This window comes from Seriola aureovittata, chromosome 17 (genome assembly GCF_021018895.1).
Source record: "Seriola aureovittata isolate HTS-2021-v1 ecotype China chromosome 17, ASM2101889v1, whole genome shotgun sequence".
NCBI lineage: Eukaryota > Metazoa > Chordata > Actinopteri > Carangiformes > Carangidae > Seriola > Seriola aureovittata.
In genome coordinates this window covers 15,736,759-15,764,721 of record NC_079380.1, presented here as the reverse complement: position 1 = coordinate 15,764,721, position 27,963 = coordinate 15,736,759, and the positions used below count along the sequence as shown (strand labels likewise).

Genomic DNA, 27,963 nt, shown 5'->3' with positions numbered 1-27,963 from the left:
GGTCGACGCCATCTTCCTTCCCGTCAGTCCTAGTTGCTACCTTAGCTGAGGTTAACTGTTGTTGAACGGGATTACCAGGCGCTGAGCTGACATTACAGAAACCATGGGAAGAAAGAAGAAAAAGCAAATGAAACCTTGGTGTTGGTATCCTTTTCCATATGTTACATTTAGTGCAATAGCATTGTCTTGTTCTCATTAAGACCTGTTTTATGCGTTTTACAGCGTTATTCTGTTTACTAAAATAAGGGTGACTGTAAGCTAATCTGAGCCTATAATAACAATGATACGTGTATAGTATACTCGCAATATAGCCAACATGATAGATTTAGAACTGCTGTCGGTTTAGTTGAATTGAAGTTGAATGACCAGCTCTGAAAAAATAACGGTACAATAACAGGATATTATAGAGCAGGCGACGTTGGTCCGTGAAATATTGTGTGTCATTAGCAAGGTGTTTTTGAGTAAACAAGTGCACATCACGTTCAGCTGTAAAAAATAACATTACAATGCTAATGCACAACTGCTGTCATGTTGTATATGTGATATTTTATTTTTTGTGCTGTATTATAATATGTCTGAAAGTTTGTATAGCTGCTATCAGGTCTCTTTCTCTCTCTCTCTCTCTCTCTCTTTTTTTTATCTCAGTGGGAATACCTGGCAAAATAAAGGAAATAAATAATGATCAGGTTTATCAGGGATTAAAACAGTTTCCTAAACCGTAATCCCAGGTACTGTAACAGAGATTTTGATGATGAAAAGATTCTCATTCAGCATCAGAAGGCCAAACATTTCAAGTGTCACATCTGTCATAAAAAGCTGTACACCGGCCCTGGGCTCGCAATCCACTGTATGCAGGTGAGGAAACCAAAATAATGCAAACCATCTTCATAAAATCAAACATAATTATTCTTTAAAATTACCTCACTGTTTCACTTGCTTTGTAGGTACATAAAGAAACGATCGATGGAGTTCCTAATGCAATACCTGGAAGGACAGATATTGAACTGGAGATATATGGCATGGAGGGTATTCCGGAGAAAGACATGGAGGAGAGAAGAAGAGTGCTAGAACAAAAGAACCAAGGTATTAGCACTGAAATACCTTAATGCACTGTCTTGATTCGGTGTGTTCTAGAGACTGACTATACTACTCCCTGTTTTCAGAGACTCAGAAGAAAAAGCAGAACCAGGATGACTCTGATGAGTATGATGAGGATGATGAGCCTGGACCCTCCTTCCAGCAGCCTGCTGCAGGCCAGCCCCAGGCAGGATACATCCCCCCGATCACACAGCCTGGCATGCCTCCTGGCTCTGGTGCTCCAGGGATACCACCAGGCAGCTACTCAGGTGCAAAACAGTGACGCAACTTGAACTACAAAAATCCAGCTATTGAGCTAATCTTAAATAACACTTTACTGGTGTCGTGCTGTTTACCAGTTATTCCATTCATATTCATGAACAGTATGTAATCTAAAACACCATCTTTATGTTGCAGACATGGTTTTACCCCGGTTCTAGATCTTCTTGCCATATTTCCCAGCTGCTGCCCCGAATGCTGTTCTTTTTACAGCTATACATGAGACACTAGATGTTGTCAAGCGTATTGATTGCAATATGTATTGAAGTATGTGTACTAAAAGGCGATGGTAATCATACTTTGATTAAGGTGTAAACAAGTTCAATGCATTTTAATGCTGCAATTAAATTAGGAACACTCAATTTTATAATATACTGTGGCTGTGCTCGCGTATTGTATTTTGCCTGAAATAATAAGGATATTTTTGTTAAACTCCTTAAAAAGAAAGAAAAAATGTTCTCCTTGTTTCAGGAATTCCCCCAATGATGCCAGGTGTGCCACCACTAATGCCAGGAATGCCACCTGTAATGCCAGGAATGCCTCCAGGGTAAATGTTTGTCATTGATCAAGACTGTCTTTTTAAAAAAAAAAAAATTATTAATCCCATCCCCACTTTATTGTGTATTTTACACACAGTTTTTTCTCATGCATGTAGGATGATACCAATGGCTGGGATGATGCCTCCAGGTCCAGGGATGCCTCCAATGATGCCAGGCGTGCCCCCAGGTAACCAGTGCCCTGCTATCACACACCCTCAGAGAGCAGTTATCAGTCCATGTTATTTCCTCAATGTCATTTTTTTTTAAATTAAAGTTTTGATTAGACTTTATGTTTTACTTTATATAATGAATTTGTTCTGCCGGTGTCAGGTATGCCTCCTCCAGTGGGCCACCGCCCAGGTATCACACACATGGCTCAGGTCCCCCCTGCTGCAAACATGCTGACCAGACCTGCCGTTCCTGCTGCCACTGCCCCCTCAGCACAACCTGATGTCAACAAACCTCTGTTCCCTAGCGCTGGACAGGTAGAAAGTTTATGACACCATTTACCCCTGCACAGTCTCCCACAACACTTTTATGGAGCAGAAAACGATATTCTCCTGTTGAATATGGAATGTTTGAGTGGCTGTCTGTGCTCACACAGGTTGATGTAAAGGAGACTTTACCCAGAATTTCATTTAAATTGATTTTTTTATTTACATTTCCTATTCTTTACTTTTTTCCTGTGCTACAGATGGGCAGTCGGGTTGCAAGTACAAGTGCAGGGTCGTCAAGTGCAGACTCAGAGTCCGCCTCCCCTAAAGCTCTGTTCCCTATCACATCACAAGTACGCAGCTGTCTGCCTGCTCTACACCCTGCAGCTTTACAATTGGCATGCACACAGTTGTGTATAATTTGCCTGTGGTGTACTTGGACAGATTAATTCTGTTTTATTTGCCAAAGCTGTCTTAGCAAGAGATGATAAAGTCTATCTAACTATTTATGTGGGTAGAAAATCCTTTTTCAAGTAATTTTTTGTAATTCTAGCAACATGCATTTATTTGCTTCTTCTTTTGCTACAAATCTGCATTTATAAAATACTATTTAAAAATTAGCTTTGTTAACTCAACAAAATCAAAAACTAGCGAGTAATGCAGATTTGTAAAATGGGCTTCCTGTTTCTGAACTGCTGCAGAGCAATGTAGCACAGCATGCTCTTTTGGATTTGTTTTCTTGCAGGCTTGAAGAAATAGGTTTTACTTTGGTCATACAAGTTCCTCTCCTGAAATAAGCTGATCGACCAACAAAAACTGTGAGTGCACAGTGGAAATACAAATTAGTGCTGCATGGCACAAGTAAAGCCATCAGAAAAAGATGTAGTTGCAGGTTAAATAACCCAAATCATCCCTATTTCTCTATTTCTTCATAAAAAAAAGAAAGACATATTGCTATTTAATTTTTAAAATGTACTTCTTAAATTCTTTGAGCCCAACAAATTAAGAAATTTACTGAATTTTGTAAACTCTCAGCACATAAAAGCAAAACTTCTGCTTGGCTATCACTGAGGATAAAGTGAGGTTAAAGAAATTTCTTATTTGGGTGAACTGACCCCATAAAAAAATTGAAAGAAGAGATGCAAGAATCAAGGGGAAGAGGAATCCAGAGACCGTCAAGGCAAATCCATCTTAATCCTGTGTACAAATAATGTGAATGCCAAGCCTAAAATATCAACTTCAATCATGGGAGTGACCTCAAAGTATGACTAAAAGTGATCCCCATGTGAAATTTAAATGCCTTTCACTGGAGTGTGATGTTTTTTCCTTTCTCCTCCCTCAGAGTCAGCAAACTGTGTCAGGGTCCCCCCACCCTCCCCCTTCTACCTCCTCTGACCTCTCGAAGCCCACATTCCCGGCCTACACTCAGGCCACCGCAGCTGTAGCCAGCCCCAATGGTGGCAGCAGTACGGTCTCCAGACCTCCCTCTACTGTGACCAGTAAGCCTGCCACCCTCACCACCTCCAGTGCAACCAGTAAGTTGATCCACCCAGATGAGGATATCTCACTGGTAAGTAGTTTAGCTGGACTGTCTCTCTCTCTTTGTACCTTTTACAGTAAGTAGTTACACAATTTGAAAGTCTGTTAATTATAGCAAGAGTCAATATCATAATGTCAAAAATAGAATTTTCTGAAATGAAAATGATTGATTAATCTCACTTTATTTATTACTCCAGGTTGAACTCCAAAATTTCAGTGTCAAATTATTCCTCCTTGTTTCTGCTTTCTGTGTCCTGTAGGAAGAGTTGCGGGCTCAGTTGCCCAGGTATCAGCGCAGTATTCCCCGCCAAGGCCAGGCCACCGCTGCTGCCCCGTCAGTGGGCCCTGTAGGTGGCATGATGGCTCCTCAGCCTGGCATGAGGCATCCCATACCAGGTATATACACCTCTGCCTCTACTTCAGAAATAAATGTTACATTTTAGGCATATAGTTGGTTTGTTAGGAACACAACTGTTTCTTCTGTTGTCAAACTCTGCTATAGGATGAGAATTTCTCCAAAGTGTTTGACATGAACGCTGCCTCATACAGCCCCTAGTTTGACTCCTAGTCTTGTTATAAAGTAAAAGCCATACATGTAATGCTACTAATTTTTGATTAAAAAGCCAACAAACCTATGTTCTCGCAGGCCAGTATGGTAGTCCACCACAAGGGATGCCAAGCTACATACCAGGAGGGATGCCTCCATATGGACAGGCCCCTCATGTGGTTCCCCCGGGGTACCAGGGAGCCCCTCCACGGCCGTCCATGGGTATGCGACCCCCTGTCATGTCTCCTGGAGGCCGCTACTGAAGCCCGCCTTCCTCTCCTCTATAGGTTTGGACACTCAACCCTTTTCTAATGTCCTCAGCTGCTAGTAGACAAACCAGTATTGGTATTATAGTACCACGATGCACTGTTTATTCTACTACTGAGCTATGAGGAAGAGACACTGAATAAACCGTAAACAAAAGAGCTATAGAAGCATCACAGAGCGCATGGGAAATATTAACACTGTACCTAACCAAGACTATCAACTGTTGTTTCAAACCATCTCTGTCCTGTGGCTTTTTTTCCTTCTCATGTTTCATTTAGGTGTATAGAAGTGTAATAGATATGGTTCGTAGTGTTGTGAAGGCGCTGGAGTTACATGGGCAGTACCCACCCTTTATCAAGGCAAGTTATGTAAACACATTTCTGTTCTAAGCAAAACAGTGAGGCCTTCACAGCACGTAGTGCTGTTGGACTTTGTGTCCCCAACTTTGTTTGGTGAGGGCTTCAAGTAACTGTTGTGCATTCATTCTGTTTTGTGTTAATAATTTAATGAGGAAATACCCCTTTAACCTTACATAGATGAAATGGTATATGTATTGTTGTAAAACTGTACTGTAATAAAATGTGGCAAAAATTGAAGACTCTTCTTTGCGGGACATTAGTGGGAAAAGAGACGTCATAGCAGGTTTGTACTATAGTAATAAACTACATGGTGACTGTTTTTATTGTCTTGAAGATGAACATTGAAGAACCAATAACAGAAATGCTTCATTGAGTTGAAATTAAAATGTTGTTAAATGTTTTCTTGTGACTATAAGCAGTATGTTGAATTTCTTTCATTGATGCTCTGTACATGGCACTGGCAGACTTGCCTTTGACACACTGAGTGCACTGTACAGCTGCATAACTTCCGGGTTGCTAGTGGCTGCAGTGCTAAAACCCAGATTTCTCTTCTCCCTGTAGCAATGCCATGGGGGACTGGCTGAGGCCCTGTCTCAGTGTAGCCCTGTTTCAGCCTGAGGCAAGTCTCACCATTTTCTGTCTTCTCATTCATTACCAGGGGCCCTCACAGCTTACACGCTGTTGGATCTTTATGTCCCCAAACTTGCAGCAAGTTTGGTGAAGGCCCTTGTTTGTATTCTTGCGTCTAGGTAACATTTCCTTCAGGCATGTTATCTCATGTGGATTATATTCTTTCTTGTTAAGCTTTTATGTACCATTGAACCTGTATCTTCCATTATTTACTGGTGAGAGCATCAGGAAGTTCTGTTTTCATTTAGTAGCTCTTCACTGAAAGTATAGAGCTTTTAAATGAAACTCAATTCCTTTAGAAGCTTGTGATATTAGCTAGTTTTACGGTCCACTGCAGTTTACTGTCTCAGATATTGATGGCTTGGTCAAAAGTCAAATTGTTTGTTAGATTGCCACATACATTTGCAGGCTGTCACCTGCAGCCATATATACATCAAATGTGTGTTGGGAGATTTGTGATGAAAAAAATGACTTTTCATATGCTTGTAAAATGGCTTTACCACTTAATCCCGTTTGTTTCATCAGCTTTCCTCACTTGATCATTTGAATTTAACTACTTACATGAAGGAGAATCTCTGGCATTAACAGGTTAGTTAAAGCTGTAAGTACCACTGCTATACTTTTAATTTCCGCCGGCCTGTGTTTTGTGTGCAAACATAATGAGATTTTAATTTTCACTTGGAAAAAAAACAAAATAAGCCATCAACAATTATGCCAATCATTTATTATGATCTCCACAAATTATAAAATCATAATTATCAAATCATAGTTACTACTTGAGTGTGCAACACATTTTTTCAGCTTCTTCTACCAAATATGAGCAGCATCTCAACATCATTTGTGGTGCAAATAATATTAAAACAATTGATTTTGATATTTTACATGAGTCATACAGGCAGAGTCTTCATTGGTAAGTATGGACTCATGGTTTCTTATGTATCACAGAAAAAAGTCTAACAAGCTTTTACCTGTTGAAGAATACAGTTTTATGAAAAGATGTCACAAATTTCCTTTCTTTTAATTTTTTTGTTTTATAATGTGTCTATGAATATGATAGTGGACTGGCTAGGAAGCTGTGCAAGTTAAGTAGAAACCTGAAATTTAATCATGAATATTTGTTTTGGGATCTTCCCGCAAAGCGCTCTACATGGTTTTATGATGATTTCTGTGCCAGAGTCTGAATGTTTACCTTTTTTCCTTGAATAAACCAGTCCCTAAACTCTAACGTGTCTTTGTGATGATTCACCTCCACATTGTTATTGTTTCATGTATTTGTAAGTTATATTGTAAAATATATGGAATTAGGAGTCTGTCAAATTTAGAAACATTTATTACAAAGTTATAGAGGGAAAGTCCAGTGACCATATTAGTAGTCCACTAGCAAAGCAAAATAAAACTTCTTGCTGTCTGAAATAGTTTAAATCAGTTTCACACTTTTGCAGAACTGCATTTCCTTAAGCTATCCTCGAACACAAATCTGGTACAAAACTGTCATCTCACTTTTGTATTGGAACAAATTCTCTCCACTTAGAATATTTTAAAATGCACAAACTAATATTTATATTTAACTGAAAACAGTATACATTATACAGTGTAAATACACAGATTTAATGAGATAGTTATTTATATGTTTCAGATCAGATGTGTCATAATGTGATTCTTAGTTTAACTGATCAGTTCAATACTGCTCAAGATTCAAGTCTCAAGCCCTGACTCTGTGTGTCCCTGTTTCATTCCCCATTGTCGCTCCTCTCATTACGAGGGGCCCCCACAGTTTACACATTATTGTGTTCTTGTCTTCTACATGTAATTATAAAATGAATAGAAACAAAATTAATTGAGGCAAAAAGCTATGATCAAATATTTGTTAATAAACAACATAATACAAAATGTGTCATGCATATGAAAATATTGTTTGCATCAAGATTAATGTGACAGATATTTTGCAAAACAACTGAATTGCCTGTATTGAAAAATCTTACATTTGAAATTTCATCACAACTTTGTCTGCTTTTTATCATACACAAACATGTCGCGGACTGATTTCTGTTACAATTAATTTACACTTCTCAGATCAAAACAAACGCAAGTAATACACTGAAAACATAATGTTCAAAATTATTTCAAATTTAAATACTTTGTAAAAAACAAAAAAGATTTCAAGGCTTGACTTAATCTTTTGTTATCATAATCTGCCAAGAACATGTCTTATCCAAGAACATCTGTCCATCATTTTGATACCAATTCATCCACATGTTTTTGAGAAATATATCCTTGCATATATATACAGTAGCAGTGCTAATGATGTGGATATTAAAAAGCTGTTAAATAGTCCATGAAAAAAATCGTTGAAGGCAGTTTGTATGCCAATACCAGTTGAGCAACAGAATCAAAGAATCTAGCCATGTTCAGTTTAGCCAGTCAGAAAAATAAATTTGTTCTGAATGTATTCACTTAAAACCTTACCTATATTCCAAAATGGAAAGTGTGATTCAAAATCTTGTTTGCCATGCAAATGAAGACACTAATTTTAAATGTAAATAGTTGTAAATGTTTCTACAGGAACATGAAAAGTTCAACCAAAGGCTTTGTGGCTCACAATCTCAGCATGTTATGTCTATTGTAGTTTAGCACTGATATTTACAGTTGTTGAGAGGTGCATTGTGAGCATTGAAAATTAGTCTTTTACTTGGATGTCAAAGGCAACCACTCCATCAAATGAAAAGCCCAAGTAGAAGGTGACATTTTCATTTCCATTTGGCAGGAAGGCAGAATATCGAGGAAATACCCTAATCTTGCTGTCTCTCGTTCCACCTTTAACAAATACATTTCCATTTTCTGTCCATCCTTCAACACGTTCCAGCAACTGCACAACTTTCCAGGTTTTCCATACTTCCCCACTGAGCCATTTCAGTTTTCTTTCACTTAGAGTGCCTTTAATCTGCTTTTCAATAGCACTTCTATGGACAATCTTGTTAAGACCTTTTGCCCTTCCTAGAAAGAAGTGGGTCACAGTTCTGCTTTTCCTCGGAGACACACGTTTGATTTTTTGCTCATAGATTCTCTGAAGTGCATCAATGGCTGATAAAAGGATCTGACTACCAGAAGAGCTGAGTTTATTGCTTGTCTCAGGCCAAAACAGAAGGGAGAGAAGGAAGAGAGCACTTGCTGATGACATGTTTTTCACTATTGTAATGAAACTTTTGCTGAGATCTTGAAGCTTTTGAAGGGACAGGAGCTTTGAGGACCCAGGTAGAATACAGTTAAGAGCTATCTGGCAAAAAATGAAGTTTGCAAGTTCTGTCAGGTCAAGGTCATTCCATTTCAGGTTTTCTGGATAAATGCCAATTATTGTCTCAAGTTTTTTTCCTGCTCTCTCTGGGTCACTGTCATGAAGTAAGGAGAGGATGGATGTAAGATTTCCTCCACCAAGCTTGTAAGTCTTCATCTGTCGTTGGAATGGAGAAAGCTTTTCAGCTGGACCTGCCATGTCAGCACTGTTGCGGTCAGTTGCTTGGATGCCATCATCAATAATACAAAATAACCCAGCATATACAGCACTCTTCCTTGTCAGCCATTCTCTAGGCTTGTGTACTTGTTCTGGATCTCTTGCATCAAGTTCTTTGTCCTCTTCACTTATGTCAGTTTGAAAGTAGCAGAGGTCTTCAGAAATGCACTCAAGTGTGTGGCAAAGGCTCTTTTGTAACCCTTTCAACTGCAGATGAAACCTCTGCCAGGGTGTTTTGACCTCTGCTGGTATGTAGTCTGTTAACAAGTACTGCATCAACTCTGATTTTCCAGTATCACTTGAAAAAACATCTACTGCTGACAGAAAACTTAGTAGCCTGCAGCCAACATCTACTTCCCCGTAGTATGAGTAGTTAAGGCTGACAGTGTCTTTTGTTGGTGTTTTTTCAGAGGCCCTGAAGGCAGAAATTCCTTGGAGTGCAGTGCTTATGATTTCAATTCCCCTTTCAGGGGATGGTTGTTTTTCCTCACAGGTGTCATACAAGTGGTAAAACCACTTTTTGTAAACTTGTCCCAGTGTGTCAAGGACAATTATATCATGTGGAAGAAGAGATTTTGCTTCCTCCGCCCATTCTAGGGCCTCTTTAAATCTCAAATTTGTGTAAAGCAGCCGGGCAAGCTGTTGGGCCACATATGCATGTTTTCCCAAAGCTATGTAGGCTGCTTTCATGAGATCAACAGCTTTCTGAACACCACCTCCCTCGGTGCTGACATGCTCAATAAGGGGTGAAAAAGCTGTGTCTTTAGGATCTCCTCTGCTCATTTTACGGCGTCTGATGAAAAGAGCTGCGATGAACTTCAGGAACTCATCCCTGTCAAACCTGTGATTTATAAGTACCTTGTCGTTGATGAGGTCCATGGCAATATCACTTTGAGGCAATTTTGCAGACAGCTGACTCAGAACTTCTTTTGCCACCAGTGGATGAATAATTCGAATTGATGAGATGTGTGTTGAATCTTGTTTAAGGTGGATGAAAATAAGCTTTGCTTCATCACTGAGATGTTCCACAAATGCATGGTACTGAACTTTATGTGCTATGCTATGTGCTCGGTGTATCACATTGGTAGTTATGCCAAGAGATGCCTCACAGTGTGACACAGACATGTATGAGTCTTCAACGTAGCAATTCAGAAGAGCAACAAATCTGATGAGGCGAGTGATGAGTGATGAATGATCAATTTTATCTAGAATGTTTTTCACAAAGTCCTTAATGTAACTTGGCTGGAATCCTTCAGTCATCAGAACAAATGTTAGGATGAAGTGTAAGTCTGGTTGGAACTGCTTAAGTTGCTCAAGCTTCTGTGAGAACTTAGGCTTCTCTGAATTTGATAGCTTATGTGTGATTGCTACTGTTTGAGATGGCAATGCTCTGCACATCCTCTCTGGATCATTTGACCTGTTGCAGATGAGCAGGATAAAGCACAACACAGAGTGACTAATTTTTTTTATTGCGACGACATTTCCAAGCTCCCGTCTGAGGTCATCTATGTAATCTGCATTTCGATCCTCCAAGAGCAAGAGCACTGGCAAGCAGTTGTTTTGGTCTCTCTCATCATGTTCCCTCAGTCTAACTGCATGCTCACACACAGTTGTGATTTCCTTACACTGTTTAACAACTGCACATCGTACTTTTTTTCTCCAGCTCCAGAGGATCTGTCGTGCCACTGTACTTCCACCACTGCCAGGATGATGGTATATGTTCACACTCTCAATGGGACGTATGGCTTTGCTATGATGTGCTATCTTGTCCAGGATTGTGCTTGTGTCTTCGTAGGCATCCCTCTTTATGATAGACCCACACTTGTGTTTGTCAGCAAGCCATAAGTTTTTCCAGTCTATCTTTCCGCCTCGATAGAAGTAGGAATCAATTTGTTGGATTTCATCATCATTCATGATCTCCAGTTTTGTGTCATCACACTGGTCCACACTGATGATTTCCAAAGAATCAAGCATAGCCTCTTCAACTGACTTTAAAAAGCACAGTCCTCCATTTAAGACTGGCAATGTCCTAGTGGGCTTATTCTTTGAGAGTTGAATGCTTTGAACAGTAGCGTCCACATGACTCAATGGCATTTCAACAATGCTGATTTCTTTGAGTGTAGACATGTGACAAGACACTTGAGCAAGACTTGACCACTTTTTGTAGTTGTCCTTCAACTCTGATATGACTGCCAAAGATGCATGCCCATTCATCTCTGCATAGAATTCATGGAAAGTCTCAACAAGTGGCTGCTCAACATCAGACATGAGCAGGAAGAGGACCACAAATGATTGCCTGGGAAGGATATTATTGCAGATGAGGGACACTGCCATTTTCAGCTTCTTTTTTCTTGTTCTGATCCAGGTTTTTTCATCACAGGTTTGTTCCTCACCAGGGAAGTCGGTTCTTCCATTGCAGAAAATCCAGCTTGTTCTCTCAAAAAGCTGCAAAGATTTAATGTCATCTGCATAGTCATCAAGAAAGTGGAGGTTCACAGCCTTCTGTTGCTTATATCTACCACAAAAACCAGATGTCTTTGAATCAGGGTCAAAATCGAACACACAGAATAGCTTCATGTTAACCAAGAAGGTTATGCTGTCAAGATGCTCTGGCTGAAATTTGTTTGTCACAATGATGTAATGCAGAGAGTTGTCCATGTGTGTTTTTCCACATGTTAGGAGGATGGCGAGTTTCCTCTTTTGATCCTCTCTTGAGTCCACAGTTGTTTGATTACTGGAAGATTCTGCCTCCTCTCTCTGTTGGTCTTTCTCTCTTAGCCCTTGAATGAAACGAACAAGGTCATCATCGGGTATTTGTTTTGTGTTCGCTCCTACTCTGTAGTAGGGAACTTTCTGTTCACATCTGACTTTGTTGTCTTTCTCATAGAATTTTGGAACACCGACAGAGTATAGCTTATCTTTTACAGTGCTCGCTTTTGGGACAACATCATATTCAATAACCCATGTTTTCTCAGTAGTTTCCTTGTCCAGCACCTCAATGAATCGAGGGTTCCTTATGCAACTCCTGGCATCGCATTGTTGATTTGAATCTTTGAAGCATCTTTCAATGTAGTCCAATGCATCCACAAAGTCTTCCTGATTTTTGAGAGGTATTCCTATGATTTCTCCATGCTTGTGAGTACCTTTGACTTTATCCATTATGCCAAAATGAATTGTCCCATTGGCTCTCATATTCATGCATGCACATGCAAATTTTAACACCTCACATGCTACTTTTGTTTGTAGCCTTGTTGAGTCTAGTTTGTGTGCAGTCTCCAGGGACTTAAATTCATGACATGGAACAATCATGTTTTCAACTCCTGTCTCTGGTGGAAGCACATTGTGCTTTACATACCTGCAGTCCTTTTCATACTGATCAAATTTCTTAAATTCACAGAAAGACAATACTTTGTCTGTAGAGGTTGAGTTTTCACAACATGTTATGGGAATATTCCCTGTCTCCACTCTGTCACAAGGTTCTTGTGAACAAAGTTTGGGTTCTTGTCCTGAAACTAATATATTTTCTTTCTTGTCATCTCTACCTTTACCACACAAACCACTTTGATTTTTTATTTTCTGCTCTTCTGACATTAGGAGCTCATCTCTTTTCTTCAGCAGATGCTCAATTTGGCCAATTTTCATTCCAATGGTAGTGCTGAGGAATTTACTATGTAGAGTTGTGAGAACTGGTCCTGTCACCTCCTCCTCCTCCAGATTTTTAATGTAAATTTCTTTTATTCCAATGTATCTCAACCAGGAGCTCACGTGAGATTCTGTCCACCTGTCATAGGACAGTTCACGCCATTCTGTGGAACAAAATGACAAAATAACTGGCATAAAATAGCACTTAAATGCATCTTTTCGGTTTTACTGTGATGGAGATCTGTAATTACACAGTATATGCAGTATTCAAGATGTTATATTGTTGCAACACACAGTGGTAGATTGTTGGTACATAATACTGACATAAAAGTTGTTTTGTATTGTAAAGTAGGTGTTTGGACTATGTCTGTGTTTAAAGGGTCAATGCAAATTACTGTATTAAAAAAGGTATAAAAGATGCATTTTCACAATTATTGGTATCTGGCAATGCATTGATAGCTGCCTCTGAGATTTGTGTGTGTTTGTTTGGTACTGTTAATTATTCTTATTATGCAGCAGCTGCACTGACCTCTATGATTTAAAATATTCAAGTATGTTGCACTTATGACTATGTTGTATAAGGGCCATTGGCCATTGTGATGTGTAGTTGAGCACAATGTGTGGATAAGAGCATGATAACTGCTATATTGCAGTGCATATAGAATTCCGTGTCTGGGTGTACTCTTTAAACACCCAATCTAATATGTAATATCCATGTGGTCCACATTTCAACTACATGTGCTGCAACTGGAAAAATGACCATCTAGGTTCACAAGTGTGAAGAAACAATAGAAAAGTTGCAGATTTCAGTGTACCTGTAAGTGCAGTCCAAAACAATTAATCCCATCACATTATCGTCTTGTATAATCTTTTGTTATAATAATTAATACTGAAATACTCTTACAGTATGTTGTAAGTAACATCATTGTACAAAAATGTTTTGTGATAGATTTACATGGACACACAAGACACTGCATTAGCATTGGTAAATTTGTTAAATCAACATTATTTGACAGCTTTTAGAGAATTAATACTGTTTTTCTTCGAATTGTCACTGATTCCTAATGGTGCCAGATTTAGTGGAAGAGGGATTTTATTTAATTTTTGAACCTATATTTACTGATGTAGCGCAACATTTCATACTCACCCATCTCTGAGGATCTACGTTCCATTTTTATGGATATTCCTAAGGACAGTTAAAAAACTAAGCTTCAATGTTTGTTAAAGCTTGTAACTTTGTTTTGTGAATCATTAACATGTGCATACATACATACATACTATACAAATCACACTTACCATCTGCAGCACAAAACTAGAGCACTTCCATCATTGTTGATTGTGTATCAGCCTTTCTGTGTCGGTGACAAAGCAGTGTTAGCACACCTTCGCTTCTTAACATTCTTGTGTTTGAATGTTACTTCTATTCAAAATCATAATTAAGAATTTGTTCATTGTCAATGTAGTCCATGTTTATTTCTTAAGCCATTTTAATTTTACATAATTGTTGTGCTATTTTAAGCATTTATATAGTTTTGGTTCAATAGTTTTTATGTATGGAACCTTGCAAGTGTGACGAGAAAATTTATTAATAGATAATTCATCTAATTGAATTTATAAGTCATGCACACATGGTGTCAAGCTACTGTAACGGGAGGAAATGAAGTTACAGATTAGTGCAGATTATTGTCGCTTTTTAATATAATGTTTGGTAAACAAATTAGGTCCCATACTTTACACTTTTCCAGCGTTTTATTTGAAGTTTTGATATCCATAGGAAGATATATTTGTGGTTTAGTGGTCTAGAATAAGCGGTTGTATGCCTCCGCCAACCAGCCAAGCTGCAGGAAACATGGTCACAATCGCCCCTTCCCAAGTTACAGCATTGAATAATGGCCAAAGGTATTTTTGCAGAACGTTATGTCACAGTGAAGTTGACCTTTGACCTATGGATATAAAATTTTATCACCTAATTTTATCCGCATAGTCATTTGAGTTTAATTGCGTAATAATAAGCATATGAGTTTGTGAGTTTTGGCCAAAAACATGTTTTGTGAGGTCAGAAGTAATGAAATTCCCTCCAGGCATTCTTGATAAATTGCAATCATAATAATGTGGAATCACTGTGACCTTTAACATCAAAATCTAATAAGTTCATCTTTGAGACCAAGTCTCTGCTAAGGCTGCCAAATCTAAACAAATTTCCTCAAGGTGGTCTTGAGATACAAAATTCAAGAGGCCAAAACTGTGTTTTGTGCGGTCACCATGGTCTTGAGGTTTGACCACCAAAATCTAATCAGTTCATCCTTGAGTCGAAGTGGACATTTGTGCTAAATGTGAGGGGATTCCCTTGAAGAGTTCCCAAGATATTGTGTGCACAAGGCCAAAACCATATTTTGAGAGGTCACTGCAACCTTGACTTTTGACCACCAAAATGTAATCAGTTTATCCTTGAGTCCAAGTGGACATTTGTGCAAAAAAAGACGAAAATCCTTAAGGCATTACTGAGATATCGGGTTCACAAGGCCAAACCCACATTTTGTGAGGTCAATGTGACCTTGACCTTTGACCACCATTACTCAGATATTGTGTTCACGAGAATTGGATGGAGGGATATATGTATGGACAGACAGACAACCAAACAACATATTGCTTCCGACTCTGGCTGTTGCCTGCGAGAAGGCATAAAAACCATCTCAATATAGTTTTTACATCCTCTCTCTAACTCTTCTCTCTGGTTAGGGTTAACCCTAACCCTCTACCATGTACAGGGCATTTTGCGTCTGTCTCTGAGCCTCTCTTCCGATTGGCTGACCAACCAGTGAATGTAGCCAGTTAATGTTACTTGGTAAAACTCACAAGTAAATACAAATGGCGATAGTCAATCGGTGCTGAAATGAGCTAAACAGACTCTAATATTATTATCCTTAGGAAGGCTGTGCAATGATATATTGTCTTGCTGACATCCAATGATTGTGGACCATTTCCTTGACATTTTTCTGTCTCGCACCTTGCTAGTTCAGTGGCACAATGACTGCTTGGTGTTGTGTTGTTAATAAAGTTAAAAAAACACCTAGCCTCATGGTTGTCTTCCTCCGCGACTAGTTTCAGGTTACATCTCTGTCGATTCAGTCATATAAAATATTAACCATTTGTGTGAAATTTTATGTTCTGTTTCAGAGCAGACAAGAAACCTGGGTGTGTCTCTTCCTGAATCATCAGTTTCTCCGGACTCATATGTAATTGTCTCAAATTATTGAATTCTTGATAAATATTTGCAGCCAAAATAAAAACTTGACACACAAACCATGGAAACCACCTTTTGGGTAAACTTATTTTATAAATCTTATCTTTCACTTGGGTGTGTCTCTGAGTTGTAACTGGCTTCACATTAAATAGACCCAGTGTGGCAGAAGTTAGATAATGTAATATTGCATTCAAGCTACAGGCTAAGACAAATTTCCAGTTGTTGCCACCGACTAGATAATAAATTCACCCATGGATTGATGTTTTATCTGCGTAAGTCCACAGCTTGGTTTAGTCTCTACATCTACTGTAATGTAACATTGCACTTTGAAAAACAACAATTGGCTCTTTCGTTTTAGGGTTATCTATGAAATAAGATAAATCAAACAAAGCCACAAAAAACATTTTTGACTAAGATTTCATATCTTAGATAACTCATTGCACTTACCGGTATTGTAATCTTGTAGGCAGACTGTGTTCAACACCCAACTTCCTGTCTTGTAGCTGCAGTTGTGAGTTTGTCCAATGCAAAGTACAACATGTTCTTCCTCTCCCCCCCCCCCCCCCCCGACATTTTGTCATTGCGACTGCTTAACCACAAACACATTTATTAAGGCGATCCTTTATGCCATTATTTATGGCTTTTTCATGACTTACTACACTATGACTTTTTTATGCCTTACTATACTATGACTTACTTATAGGGACATATATGTCATTAATATCAAGAGTGATGTTACCATATGTGTCACCTAAGAGGATATATATTATATGCATACTATATTATATACCATATTATGACTTTTTAATACCTTACTATACTATGATGTTTTTATGCCTTACTATACAATGGTTTATGCATGGGTTCTCTCCGCGTACTCCGGCCTCCTCCCACAGTCCAAAGAGGACTGGGTTAAGAATTTCCCCTTTCCGCTCATTCACAGACTACAAAACGAAAAAAACTATTTTGTAAACAGCCATAAGGAGACTTTCTTAAATGCTTGCTCTGATTGAAATACTGTAATGATAATGATGTAATGATAATTGCTCTAGGAAATGTATTTAAAAAATTCCAATGATTCATAAATCAAAACACTCAAAACTGGGCAATTAAATTGTTACATAATTTTAATGTTTAATGTGAAATAAGGCTCTGAAAGTTTGTTTATTGTCCAGATGTGTGTTCTTTTTTCACTTGCTGGGGAAAATCATCAAAGGGCCAAGAGTCACTGTGCCACAAACCATCATATCTGAAACAGTCAAAATGTTTTTTACAATTATTAGTTGGACACTTCTGCACATAGACCCAACATATCATTTAAACAAGGTATCGTACTACTAATGAAACACTTTGATCTCATCTGCATCTCCTCAGAGAGCATACTTACCTTGGATTGATCTTCTGTGACAGACACTGTCACAACACTGACACACCCCAACATTCCCATCCACATCTTTCCATCTGAAGAGAAAAAATAATACTTTAGTATATTTTGTCTTACACATGTACTGTTGTACGCACTCATACCTTTTCATTACTAAACATACAAGTTATAGTTTCTGTGTCTGTCAAGGTTTTCTCTCAATTTAAAGTGTGCAGAGAAATAATGGCTAATCTAGGTATAAATTGGTGTTTAGGTTCATGGATAATTACTTTGTGTACTTTACATTGTTTTTGTAAAACCCTTAATTCAACTAATTTGTAACTTTGACAACAATGCACTGACTCAGTTTGGTGCAGGTGTGATCTTAAATGCAAGGCCATCAAAATCAAAAAAGTAATATTTACCTACATTTATTAAAACATAAGTTTGGTTTTTGGAGTTGCACATTTTATCTGCAGTTAGTCAGATTAATCATATAAACATGTGTATGTAGTGGGATTAAGACAGTTTTCTGGTCTCTGAAGTTGTACTTAGTGTGATTTATAACATATTGTGATGGATTAAACCTATTCTTCCATCTTTAAGCAAATATTTACACATAAAATTTGACTTGAGATGTGTTTTCTGGATTTTAACATGTTTTGACGATGTGTTTTTGGAAATGTTCGATTAAAAGTCAAGAGTAGTATGAAGTTCATACTACACTTGTAAAAGGCTTTGTATGGTAACATAAGGAGATGTTCCTCTGCTACAATACACACAAGGAAAAAAAAAAAACATTTAAAAAAATCACCTTGAATGTATGTAATTACAGGCCTTGTTGATAGGGCTGCTCTTCCACGTTTCAGATGTAACTTTCAGTTGGCAAGTGATAAATATCTAAAAAAAAAAAAAAAAAAAAAAAAAAAAAAAAAAAAAAAATGATGAGATCACTGAAATGTAATTATAAAACTTTGTAGCATTTCCAAACATTTTAAATCATGCAGGTTATAAGTGGCTCACCAAGTTTCTTGGATCAAGGTGAAACAGGAAAGCATCAAGCTGCAGTTGAAGCGAATCAGACCTCGTTCTGGGTTTGAACAGTGTGTTTGATCCTCCCTCTTTTGCGTCAGTGACACACCTGACAGACAGATGACAAAGGTCTGTTGTTCAGTTCCAGGTGTATGTGCCATTTGGGCCACACCTGTAACTGTATTTCACTTATGGTCTACTATATTACACTTCCTCATGAAAAAAAAAAGGGCAATTTTTTTATTTGATAATGTAGACTGAGCTGCTCTTACCCATAGTTTTCAATAAAGTAATATCTGGGGACTGATGTTACGTCAGGTGACAGAGTGGCCACACAGCTGTCGATGAAGAGTCGTCTTCGTCCTGCATCAGGACCAGTGTAAGACGCCTCGAGGTGCAGGAGGTCTCCAAGGTAGAAGACACTAGGGAGCATCTCACTTGTCCAGTCATCTACATGTAGACAACAACATCACTACATGCATATTCATCAATAAAAGCCATAAGGGCCTCGGCTGTTAAGAGTCCACACGTACCAGTCATAAGCTTCAAGGAGAAAATGAACCGCTCTGTTGGATACTGTGCAGAAGTGGAGAGGGTCAGGGGCTGATGCTGAGTATTACTGCTCACAAAATGGGTCCTGTTCCATAAAGTTAACAAGTCAGCCATTATGAAATAGCAAAAATGTCCTCAGTGTATAAAACAATGAAATTTTACCTTTTATAATGACAGGAAACAGGGACTACAGCAGGGGTCAGCCTTGTAATGCCATGGTAACTGGCAGCTGGTGAGAAAATCAGCTTGTTCGAGTAGGTCACAGAATCCTCGGATATCTATAGATGAATATTTTTATACAGCATAAAAATAAAAAAAAACAAAAAACAACAACTTTCAGAAAAGCAGTAAATCAAGATTTTCACAGAACCAGTCACAGATGAATCCATTACTGTGGCATGAACAAGCATCGACAACTTACACTTAAATTGGAGCCACAGTTTTGCAGTCCAGCTTCAATGACATATTCAGTGTCACTAACAGCAACAGCTCGGCACTGACTGCTCTCCGAATGCCTGGCTTCTCCCAGAAATAGGTCTCCAGCAGAAACCGGACGCCCCGTTCTATAAAAGTCAGCATTTACCACAATGATCATGGACACTTCTGTGCATTGTACACGAATAGTGGAGCCATCACTGGATTGTCGTCTTCTGATGTTTTCTGCATCAGTTCTCACTGCAGCAGATTTAAATTCCCTTCCTTCAGCATCAATCATGGGTCCATCTTTTAAAACTCGAATGGAATCGGCAACAGCGAATAATAACAGCAGCACCAGAGAGGTTGCCTGACCTGCGATCACCATTGTGCTCTTTTCTCATAACAGCAGGAGACTTTTTGGAAATGTGAAACACAGAACAACCTCCTGCTTGAGCCCTGTCAGGAAGACAGATACTGATGAAATGATGCAGTATTTTAAATAAGATGCAGAGGATTCAAAGGTTCCAGATGATCCTCCCAGCACCTCAAACACTTCCCAGTTCAGCCCAATCAAATCACCTGCAGAGGACAGCTGGAAGCACTTACTCATTAACTGGTGTGGCAGAGTAGGAAGAAGCTGCTCATTTGTTATGGGTCAATATTGAAATGAACAAGTACTGAAATGGATTGTTACTCTAATTGTTGCTCCATTTTACCTATTGTCAGCAATGTTGTCATATCTGGTACATTTTTTTCACTTTAAAGTTTTTATTGATTTTCCTTAAAAAGTGTTGGTGCATGTCAGCAAGGAAACGGGTACAGGAAATAAGAAAAATGAAATAGATTATAGGCAACTGTAAGACAGAGTTATGATCACACACTCATAGGATGCTATGATTTCTGAATCACTGCATTTACCCAAACTAACTTTTTTTTCTGTCACAAAATAACTCTGGATGCCACTGAAAAAGCACATTTTGGTATATTTGGTATTTGAGATATGTCCCGTAAAACAGCTGTGTTTTCTGATCTATATGAACCAAACCAACAACTCCGGACTGTATACGATGTAGGAAAGTTTCCACTTCCATTCTGCATTTCTTCATGTTTGATCAGATTTTTTTGAAACCTACATATGGAAAATTACTTTGAATCCCTGTTTGAGACACCCAATGTAGCTGTAAGATAATCATTTCATTGTTACTGCCAATCATAGTGGTATGGTCTGACAAATCAACTCTACTCATACTTCTGACCAAGTGAAAATTTAAAATCCAGTTCTGAAATCAGTCATGAACACTGTCAGCACCAGTCAAGATTGCAGCAATCCTCCTGCAGGGGTCCATGTTTCTCACTTCTGTTTTAGGGTCAGTGTGCATCTAGATTTTGGTGTAGTTGTCAGATGTCAAAGTGACATGTAATTAAAGTTAAACTTTTGGGGAAAAAAAAAAAAAAAAAATGAAAAGAAAAAAAAAAAAAATTTAATAACTTTCCCAGGTTTATTTGGAGCCCCCCCAGTTTGTTTTAAAGATTCTTTTAGCACCTTCTCCCATTTATTCAATGAAGCAACAGCATAGTAGGACACATGTTGTCTAGTTTGAACCCCCCTCCTCCCAGTGTGAACACACTAGCTAGCTAAGAAATCATATGTAGTTGTGGATTTTGGAACAGTGAGCATCCTTTAGTATAAAATGTTTAATTTATATTAATAGCTCAAAGCATGTGATGATTGGTATGCAACATCTTGAATATATTAATTTGGGACAACTGGTGTTCTGCATCTCTACTGCAGCATCAACCTTAACTACCAGAGAACAACAACTTTATACTGCTGTTCATGTCTTCTGTGCAGTCAAATCAAACACAAGCTTAGTTCAAGTCATTTTATTATCTCTTTGGGTCATTTGTTTATGAAAGGTCAGATTCTGTAGCAGTTGCATTTGACAGTAAAGTCACATCCAGCTTAGCGTGAGTGGCAGGGCTGACGTCACTGGGGGCTGCTGTGGTGTTTTTGTCCAGTGCTGCAGACTTTGATTTCAATGCGACATCAGGAGCCACCTTTTCTAGTGGTGCAGCAACTTCACTTTCTGCATCTCCTTCTGCAATGAGAGAAACAAGTCATTACATTTCAGAAGTGAAAAGTTAAAGATGTCAGGTCTTTCCTCACTTTACCTTTTAGATCCGTTTCACTTTCGACATCTTCATCCTCCTCCACCAGGTCGGGTGTAGACTGACCAGGAAGCAGTCTGCTCTCCAGATCTAGGATTTATTTTAGGAGGGGAAAAAAAAAGGCCAAAATCATGGGACAGCAAAAATCTAAGATAAATGACCTGTGCTGATTTTAGAGGTTTACTTACCAACTCTATTGTTCATTCCACTTCTCCACTGGCTGCCGTAGAGGGAAGGTCTGCTGATTTTATTGAGAACAGGAGGGAGCTCTTCCACAGGTAGAGGCCCACTCTTCTGTTTAGCTGGCAAGACCAGCATTGGACCCACACTTGCCTCCTGCTCCCACACTAATGATACATTTTTACAGTTACTACAAGTCCAAAGCCTTATGTAAAGCCTGCCATCTAGTGGTGAAAATTCATCATGAGCCATTTAGTTTCTTTAAGAAATCTCACCTGTATTGGTCTTCAGTCCACTTCTCCATAAGGCTTCAGGTTGTTCTGGCTTCCCAAACCCACGAGGGCCAAACTTGCCAGGGCTACTGCTGGGCTTACTGTGGGTTGGCCCAACTTCATTTTGGCTTTGACAAAATCCACATAAGTAGTCATTGCCGTCAGCTGACCGCCATCTGAAAAAGATGGATATTTTTCACCACACATGTTTGTGTAATTTGATATTTCACACTGGATAACACTTGCCTTCCATTTACAAGAGTGCAGGCCTTATTTGGTGCCTCTGCATCATTAAGTGGTACAGCAGTCAGGTGACATGTGATGTAGAGCTGTAAGAAAAAAAAAAAAAAGAAAAAAAAAGTTAAGCAAATACTGCAAGCATTATTTATAAAAAAAACAACAAAAAAAACAAAAACAAAACAAAAACTACACACAAACCACTCACCTCTCCTCTGTCCTCATTATGAAACCTAAAAGCATCAATGACCAAGCGGAGCTCATCATCTTGTGTTCTGGATAAGAAGTAGGACTTTGATCCAAGAAGCTGGGAGTCAACCAAGCATCTATGAAATGAAGGATAAGTCAAGACTACAGTCAGTACACAAAAACAAAACCAATGCAGCACAGCCAGATCATCTTTGTGTAAGAACTGACAAACAGCCAGGTGAGGCATAAAGTTAAGGTTTTACAAGCCAAGAGCCTGAAAACCTCTCAGCTTCACTCTGTGGTTACCGCTCTCAGCCGTTAGCCTCAGACAGACGTGGGGCGGATTACACAGATCTGTTATGTTCACATCTAACACCACACTGCCAGATTTCTCATTTTCTAACTTTCAGTCTTCAGATTTAACCGACACAACCACAAAAAGCTTTCTTTCAAACTTCTCACATATGCAGTAGTGGGCCATAGACCTGTAAACAGACTGATTTATGGAGTTCCTCCTTCAATTAATATGAAGTTGCAGCTTACAAATGTTTTAAGTGCTTACCCATTTTCAACAAAGACATATCTGGGAACAGAGTATATGTCTGGGTTAAGAGTAGCCACACAGCTGCTCACAAACACCCGCAGCCCCATGTGATGTCCAACTCTGACAGAGGCCGCCATGTTGATGGGCTCACCGAGGTAAAACACGTTAGAGCTTCTTTCATATTGCCAGTCATCTGCACAAAAATCAAGAAGTAGTAAGAGCAAATAAGACAAACTACACGATGAGAAGTGACCGAGACCCACTTGTCATAATTTTCAGGTCGAACTCCAAGGTTTCCACTGCAGCTTGAGTAGACATGAAGGGGATCCAGGTAGGTGTGAGTGAAGAACTGGACAAACTGTACCTCCTAAGGAAACAGAAGTATTTTACAGTTTTTATTTTATCAGTAGACATTACCCACCAATCTTAGAGATGAACTTTAAGAAGGCAGACTGACCTTTCATAATAACACTCAATTGGAACTACAGCCTCATCCATTCGAATCAGCCCATCAGTAGAGGCCACAGGAGAGTATATGAGGAGGTTCGTGTAGACCAGAGAGTCCTCAGTCATCTGTGGATGAGAGATAGTTTTTTATTTTTAGAAGCAGAAGCTGTAATGTATAGTATCGTCTGAAATACAATAAATTCACCGTTACCCAGTGTTTGGTGCCACAGTCCATGAGTCCAACAATGATTCTGTACTCGTCTCCTGAAGACGCTGTAGCCCTACAGAAATCATTGTGCTCCACTCCAAGGCGTAACTCATAGCGGTTAACAGGAGCACCAACTCCAAACATGTCAGCTTTTATCACAATCTCCATGGTGTCTGGGTGGCAGGTCACTCCGACAGTATTCACCTGCTCCCGTTCCTCAGCTGGGGCCTTCTGTTGCTCAGGTGAGGCGTGATTGGAGCTCTCGATCTGTGCGAGCTGAGGTCTTTCAGACGAAGCATGTTGTGTGTAATGTGCTGGTGGAAACGCAGAAGATGATCGAAGACAGACTCCTGACAGAAAGAGCACGACGAGGAGTTTAACCCCGAAAACCATGGTCGCCATCAATGTCTCTCAAAACAGCAAACAGGCTCAGGCTGCAAAAAGGCTCTTCTCTGACCCACAAGGCAGCAAGGCAGTCTGAGCAGTGGAGCATTTGAGGCTTTATGCAAACAAGCAGCCTCGTCAGAGCAACACTGCACACCTGAGTCCAGTTACCTGCCAATCAGCTGACAATTGGGTCCAGCGTCTCTTTCAGTTAAAAGGCTGACACAAAGGGGCTTTCACTAGATATACACATTTAGAAATGTACACATATTTCATAGTATATATGAATGAGTCTAACCATTGATTGTTTCTGTGGAAATTTATATGTAATGTAAAACCTAAGTGCTGCGCTGCGTCAATATGTTTAAAAACTGTATCTAAAAAAACCAAAAACCAAAAGTAGACTTTGTTTTTCACTTTAGCAAATTAAGAAACAAAACTCATCGTTTGTCACCTAAACAGATGTTTTGGGAATATACTGATGCACTGATGTAAGCATGTTTGTGTGCCTCAACTTATCTTAATTATAAACAAAATCATAATTTTTATCTTCTATCCTTGTATTCTTGTTATGTTCTGTCACAGGACACTATACAACACTATAGACACTAGACACTATATCAAACCGCAGTCTGCTGCTGTTGACTGTCCACCTGACTGTCTCTGATATATCCGGTGACACAGAATGAAAGTCAGCATTGTGTTCTTAGTCACAAAAAGATCATAATCTGATGGTTAAATCAGTCAGAAGACAGCTGTGCAACAAAGCCCTCAAAATAAAATGTAATTTAAGAATTGCTAGAACAGTCTTTATATTACTTACAAATACTCGCTGAAGGCGAGTTTAATTTTTAACCTTTGTTTAACTTTATACCTCAGTGGCCTGTTTCCAGTGGCTGAAGCTCGACATCCTGACTGAGAGATATAAAGTGTGTAAAGGACCAACCACAGTACTTAAACTGCAGTTGTAGCTTTGAGGTCGTCTTCCTGCTTTGAAGTGAAGAACAATAAATAGAGTGAGGGTGTCCACAAAGTCTCACAAGAGGCTGAAGGAAATAGGAGGAGTACATTATGACTTCGCTGTGCATCGCAGTGCTGTGAAGATGAATTTGGCAAACATTTTTATTTTCATTCAGCTCTTAGGAGGTAAGAGAAATTCACATTTTACTTACCACTAACAAATTGATGTCAACTGATTTATTGTAATACTAAACTATAAGGACATTTGTCCTTTTGTTTTAATTTACTGTGAGGTGATCATCAGACCACAGTTGTGTGGCTTCGGTTACATCCATGCTAGCACTGTGAAGCTGTATAGCTGTAAACGCTAAGCAGTAAATATTCTTGTTTACTGCTGGAATTTAGCTTAAATACAAAGTATTTAGTCATAAATCAAAGTACTGAACAAACTGAAATTCTGACCTGATGACGGCGCTAGAGAAAAAGTCAGATCATTCAATTCATCCTCTTGGGACCATGAACGTGTTTACAGAATTTTGGATCAATCCATCCAGTAGATGTGGAAACAATTCGCAGAATAAGTAAAAACTTTGACCTGCTGATCTCCATCCATCCAACAGCAGTCAAAACATCTGACTAACCAACACTGTCAGCCCGCTGGCGCCACTAGAGAGGAAAAAGTGGATCTACAAAATAGGATTCTAACTTTTACTAGAACTTGAAACTGATTTTTTTTCTTCTCCAGCCCATGCAGACGTGATATTTAGGCGTCTGACAAAGAACCAGTCACTGGAGCTCTCCTGCTCCCCTCAGCAGGACCTGGGCCGTCTGATGGGCCTCCACCTGTACCACCGCAGCTCCCAGAGCCAGACCACCCTGCTCTCCATTGCAGGGGACGGCGAACACAGGGTCAACCCAGAACACAGGGGGCGTCTGCAGCTCTGCGGACGACTGGACTCGCCGCAGGTCAATGTGACCATATCCCACTTAGAGCACAGTGACACAGGCCTCTACATGTGGGAACTGAGCTACGGAGAGGAGCTCAGCCCTGATCTCGTCCTCAGTGCTCAAAAGGTTTTCTTGCTGGTTGATGGGGCAGGTATGTGGTTAAAACATCTCATGATAATTACACTCTGCTGCAGTTTAATTTAATCAAACTACCTCTGTGCAGATTAAACCTAAGTTGGTGTATGTTTGTTGTACAGGGAGGCCATGCCAGTGCTCTCCCAGTTACCCCCCTCTCATCTTTACCATCTTTGCAGCAGCAGGACTCGTTATGCTCACACTCGGCTGGCTGGCCGCAGAGAAATGTGTGAGTATTTACACTTCATAGTATATTTCACTAAGCCTGAGGTTATGTTGACACTGCTGAGTGTTTTCAGTGAATGTATGTGGTTTCCTGTATTTAATGCACATTTTCGAATCTCGTCACAGTATGGTTGAGTGTTTGCAACTGACTGAGTTTTTAAATCCCAAGACATAAGACTGTTGTTCAGTGTATGTGGTCAGATCTAGGGGTCATTTAGAACAGAGGTCTCAGTCTGACGTCTGTTCAGGATTTGTTTCATCCTGTCCAAAAAATTAATTTATTCATTTATTTAGATTTTCCCCAGGTTTTTAATTTTATAGTAATCATGATGTTATTTAGCGAGGCTGCTAAATTGGAGACTAAAAACTGCGACTGTTAGCAACTGTGCAAGTTGTTCACTTTAGTGCACCTCACACCTGACATGAAAATGTCTCTTTTTAAACCTAAAAACAGGTTGACCTGACAGTTACAAAAGGGGTTGATGACTGATTTTTCTGTTTAAACTAATTACTTTTTGTGTAATGTAAAGGCAAAAGTTGTTTTTTTACAAGGAATAAAACATCTTAAGTAGCATTACTTACTTAAATGTAAGGTGCAATTATTTGGATTATCAATACATCATTTATTTTTTTTACTTTTTCATGATCGTAAACTGAATATCTTGCGGTTTTGACTGTTTTTGAAAAAAATCTGGGAATGTTTGATATGAAATTTTATAGACCACGAGGATAGTTGATTAATCAAGACAACAATGGACAGATTCATTGATAATTAAAACAATTATTAATTGCTGCTGTAATTGTTTTTTTTCCTTTTGTTTGGCTGAGTGATCAAGCAGTGCCCTCCAGAAGAGAACTTTTTATGTATTTTGAAATAAGCACTTCAAAAATATAACCCCATACCAAAGCACCAAGTTGAAGGTAGCAAAAACTTATTGGAGTTTGAGGCCATAAACATACAAAAATATTGTGCTGAAGTCTGAACATAAATGTATTCTAGCCAAGAATAATGAATGAAAGACAATGTAATGTGTTGTAGGTAAAGGCGAGGCGTCATCACAGACCACAGCCTCCTGTTCCTATCTATGAGGAAATGACCAGGAAGCAGCAGAGCGCAGGAATCCCTCAAAATAACCATGAGGCCCCCTCACACCTGGAGGAAGACAACTTCCCTGTGTACGCTAACCCCAACATCCGACAACCACAGGACAACTATTACGCCTGTCCCAGGCAGCTTGCCCTCAGAGCCTGACGTGACTTTTGCCATTGAACTAATGGTGCAGAAAACACATACAGGAAATGACTCTGCTGCAAGAATATGATCTGAGAGTTGCAGAGCAGCACACATGCTGCACTGATGGTAAACCTTCGCCCAGGAAACAAGAAAGATCTGTGTGGTGCAGCAAACGCAGAGAGTGGAGCACCAAATAATCAAAAGGCACATTTTTTAACAGCCAAGAAAAAAAAAAAGCTATTTTATTAATATTTGAAAGAAGCTCCATAGTTCATGAAAACATTTGTTTCGGTGCATGTCATTTAACAATCACATTCTATGAGGAGAAAGAGATATACAGAGAGAAAAAAATAAAACATTACAAGCCACTGACTTCTCATTAAATCTCAGTACAGACATTTT

The 27,963-nt window shown here is 39.1% G+C and overlaps 5 protein-coding genes across 8 annotated transcripts; 2 read left to right on the top strand and 3 right to left on the bottom strand.

Moving 5' to 3' along the window:
* The first annotated feature begins 2 nt into the window (after positions 1–2).
* Positions 3–6,896, top strand: LOC130185486 (BUB3-interacting and GLEBS motif-containing protein ZNF207-like). 3 transcript variants are annotated; one of them, XM_056401969.1, is made up of 11 exons: positions 3–144; positions 729–855; positions 945–1,083; positions 1,164–1,346; positions 1,828–1,903; positions 2,012–2,082; positions 2,226–2,380; positions 2,590–2,682; positions 3,672–3,899; positions 4,129–4,264; positions 4,515–6,896. In XM_056401969.1, exons 1-11 carry the CDS (start codon positions 104–106, stop codon positions 4,676–4,678), a joined length of 1,413 nt encoding a protein of 470 aa, XP_056257944.1. In that variant the 5' UTR covers positions 3–103; the 3' UTR covers positions 4,679–6,896. The 3 variants fall into 3 exon arrangements, with proteins under 3 accessions (XP_056257944.1, XP_056257946.1, XP_056257945.1); XM_056401971.1 differs by having other exon boundaries at positions 3,672–3,864; positions 4,515–4,671; XM_056401970.1 differs by lacking the exon at positions 2,590–2,682.
* On the bottom strand, positions 6,379–16,565 carry LOC130185484 (sterile alpha motif domain-containing protein 9-like). The gene is made up of 4 exons (XM_056401968.1): positions 16,513–16,565; positions 14,118–14,173; positions 13,969–14,007; positions 6,379–12,985 (listed from the first exon to the last, which is right to left on the bottom strand). The coding sequence occupies exons 3-4, from the start codon at positions 13,991–13,993 to the stop codon at positions 8,349–8,351; spliced, it is 4,662 nt and encodes a 1,553-aa protein (XP_056257943.1). The 5' UTR covers positions 13,994–14,007; positions 14,118–14,173; positions 16,513–16,565; the 3' UTR covers positions 6,379–8,348.
* Positions 16,566–17,174: 609 nt separating this feature from the next.
* Positions 17,175–19,889, bottom strand: LOC130185551 (zona pellucida sperm-binding protein 3-like). Its single transcript, XM_056402072.1, has 8 exons — positions 19,434–19,889; positions 19,175–19,290; positions 18,994–19,097; positions 18,733–18,910; positions 18,452–18,569; positions 18,243–18,328; positions 17,453–17,526; positions 17,175–17,314 (listed from the first exon to the last, which is right to left on the bottom strand). Exons 1-8 carry the CDS (start codon positions 19,812–19,814, stop codon positions 17,256–17,258), a joined length of 1,116 nt encoding a protein of 371 aa, XP_056258047.1. The 5' UTR covers positions 19,815–19,889; the 3' UTR covers positions 17,175–17,255.
* A 1,409-nt stretch (positions 19,890–21,298) lies between these two features.
* Positions 21,299–24,194, bottom strand: LOC130184630 (zona pellucida sperm-binding protein 3-like). The gene is made up of 10 exons (XM_056400620.1): positions 23,679–24,194; positions 23,478–23,593; positions 23,284–23,387; positions 23,039–23,213; positions 22,496–22,613; positions 22,297–22,379; positions 22,054–22,226; positions 21,787–21,945; positions 21,602–21,688; positions 21,299–21,528 (listed from the first exon to the last, which is right to left on the bottom strand). Exons 1-10 carry the CDS (start codon positions 24,075–24,077, stop codon positions 21,338–21,340), a joined length of 1,605 nt encoding a protein of 534 aa, XP_056256595.1. The 5' UTR covers positions 24,078–24,194; the 3' UTR covers positions 21,299–21,337.
* Positions 24,195–24,272: 78 nt separating this feature from the next.
* LOC130184631 (uncharacterized) lies at positions 24,273–27,917 on the top strand. Of its 2 annotated transcripts, none has more exons than XM_056400622.1 (4): positions 24,273–25,205; positions 25,765–26,118; positions 26,282–26,331; positions 27,367–27,917. In XM_056400622.1, the coding sequence occupies exons 1-4, from the start codon at positions 25,163–25,165 to the stop codon at positions 27,577–27,579; spliced, it is 660 nt and encodes a 219-aa protein (XP_056256597.1). In that variant the 5' UTR covers positions 24,273–25,162; the 3' UTR covers positions 27,580–27,917. The 2 variants fall into 2 exon arrangements, with proteins under 2 accessions (XP_056256597.1, XP_056256596.1); XM_056400621.1 differs by having other exon boundaries at positions 26,225–26,331.
* Positions 27,918–27,963: the final 46 nt, after the last annotated feature.

Bases quoted from the DNA above. Each gene is read 5' to 3' on its own strand.
- LOC130185486 (XM_056401969.1), top strand. From the start codon at position 104: ATGGGAAGAAAGAAGAAAAAGCAAATGAAACCTTGGTGTTG. The intron at 856-944 runs GTGAGGAAACCA...CTTGCTTTGTAG, and splicing joins TCGCAATCCACTGTATGCAG to GTACATAAAGAAACGATCGA. The intron at 1,347-1,827 runs GTGCAAAACAGT...TCCTTGTTTCAG, and splicing joins ACCACCAGGCAGCTACTCAG to GAATTCCCCCAATGATGCCA.
- LOC130185484 (XM_056401968.1), bottom strand. From the start codon at position 13,993: ATGGAACGTAGATCCTCAGAGATGG. The intron at 12,986-13,968 runs GTGAGTATGAAA...TTTGTTCCACAG, and splicing joins ACGTAGATCCTCAGAGATGG to AATGGCGTGAACTGTCCTAT.
- LOC130184630 (XM_056400620.1), bottom strand. From the start codon at position 24,077: ATGGCGACCATGGTTTTCGGGGTTAAACTCCTCGTCGTGCTCTTTCTG. The intron at 23,388-23,477 runs GTCAGTCTGCCT...CTGTTTCCTTAG, and splicing joins ATTGAGTGTTATTATGAAAG to GAGGTACAGTTTGTCCAGTT. The intron at 22,227-22,296 runs GCAAGTGTTATC...CATCTTTTTCAG, and splicing joins TGCACTCTTGTAAATGGAAG to ATGGCGGTCAGCTGACGGCA.
- LOC130184631 (XM_056400621.1), top strand. From the start codon at position 25,163: ATGAATTTGGCAAACATTTTTATTTTCATTCAGCTCTTAGGAG. The intron at 25,206-25,764 runs GTAAGAGAAATT...TTTCTTCTCCAG, and splicing joins TTTCATTCAGCTCTTAGGAG to CCCATGCAGACGTGATATTT. The intron at 26,332-27,366 runs GTGAGTATTTAC...AATGTGTTGTAG, and splicing joins GGCTGGCCGCAGAGAAATGT to GTAAAGGCGAGGCGTCATCA.
- LOC130185551 (XM_056402072.1), bottom strand. From the start codon at position 19,814: ATGGTGATCGCAGGTCAGGCAACCTCTCTGGTGCTGCTGTTATTATTC. The intron at 19,291-19,433 runs GTAAGTTGTCGA...ATTCATCTATAG, and splicing joins ACTGTGGCTCCAATTTAAGT to ATATCCGAGGATTCTGTGAC. The intron at 18,570-18,732 runs GTAAGAGCAGCT...TCTGTCTGTCAG, and splicing joins TACTTTATTGAAAACTATGG to GTGTGTCACTGACGCAAAAG.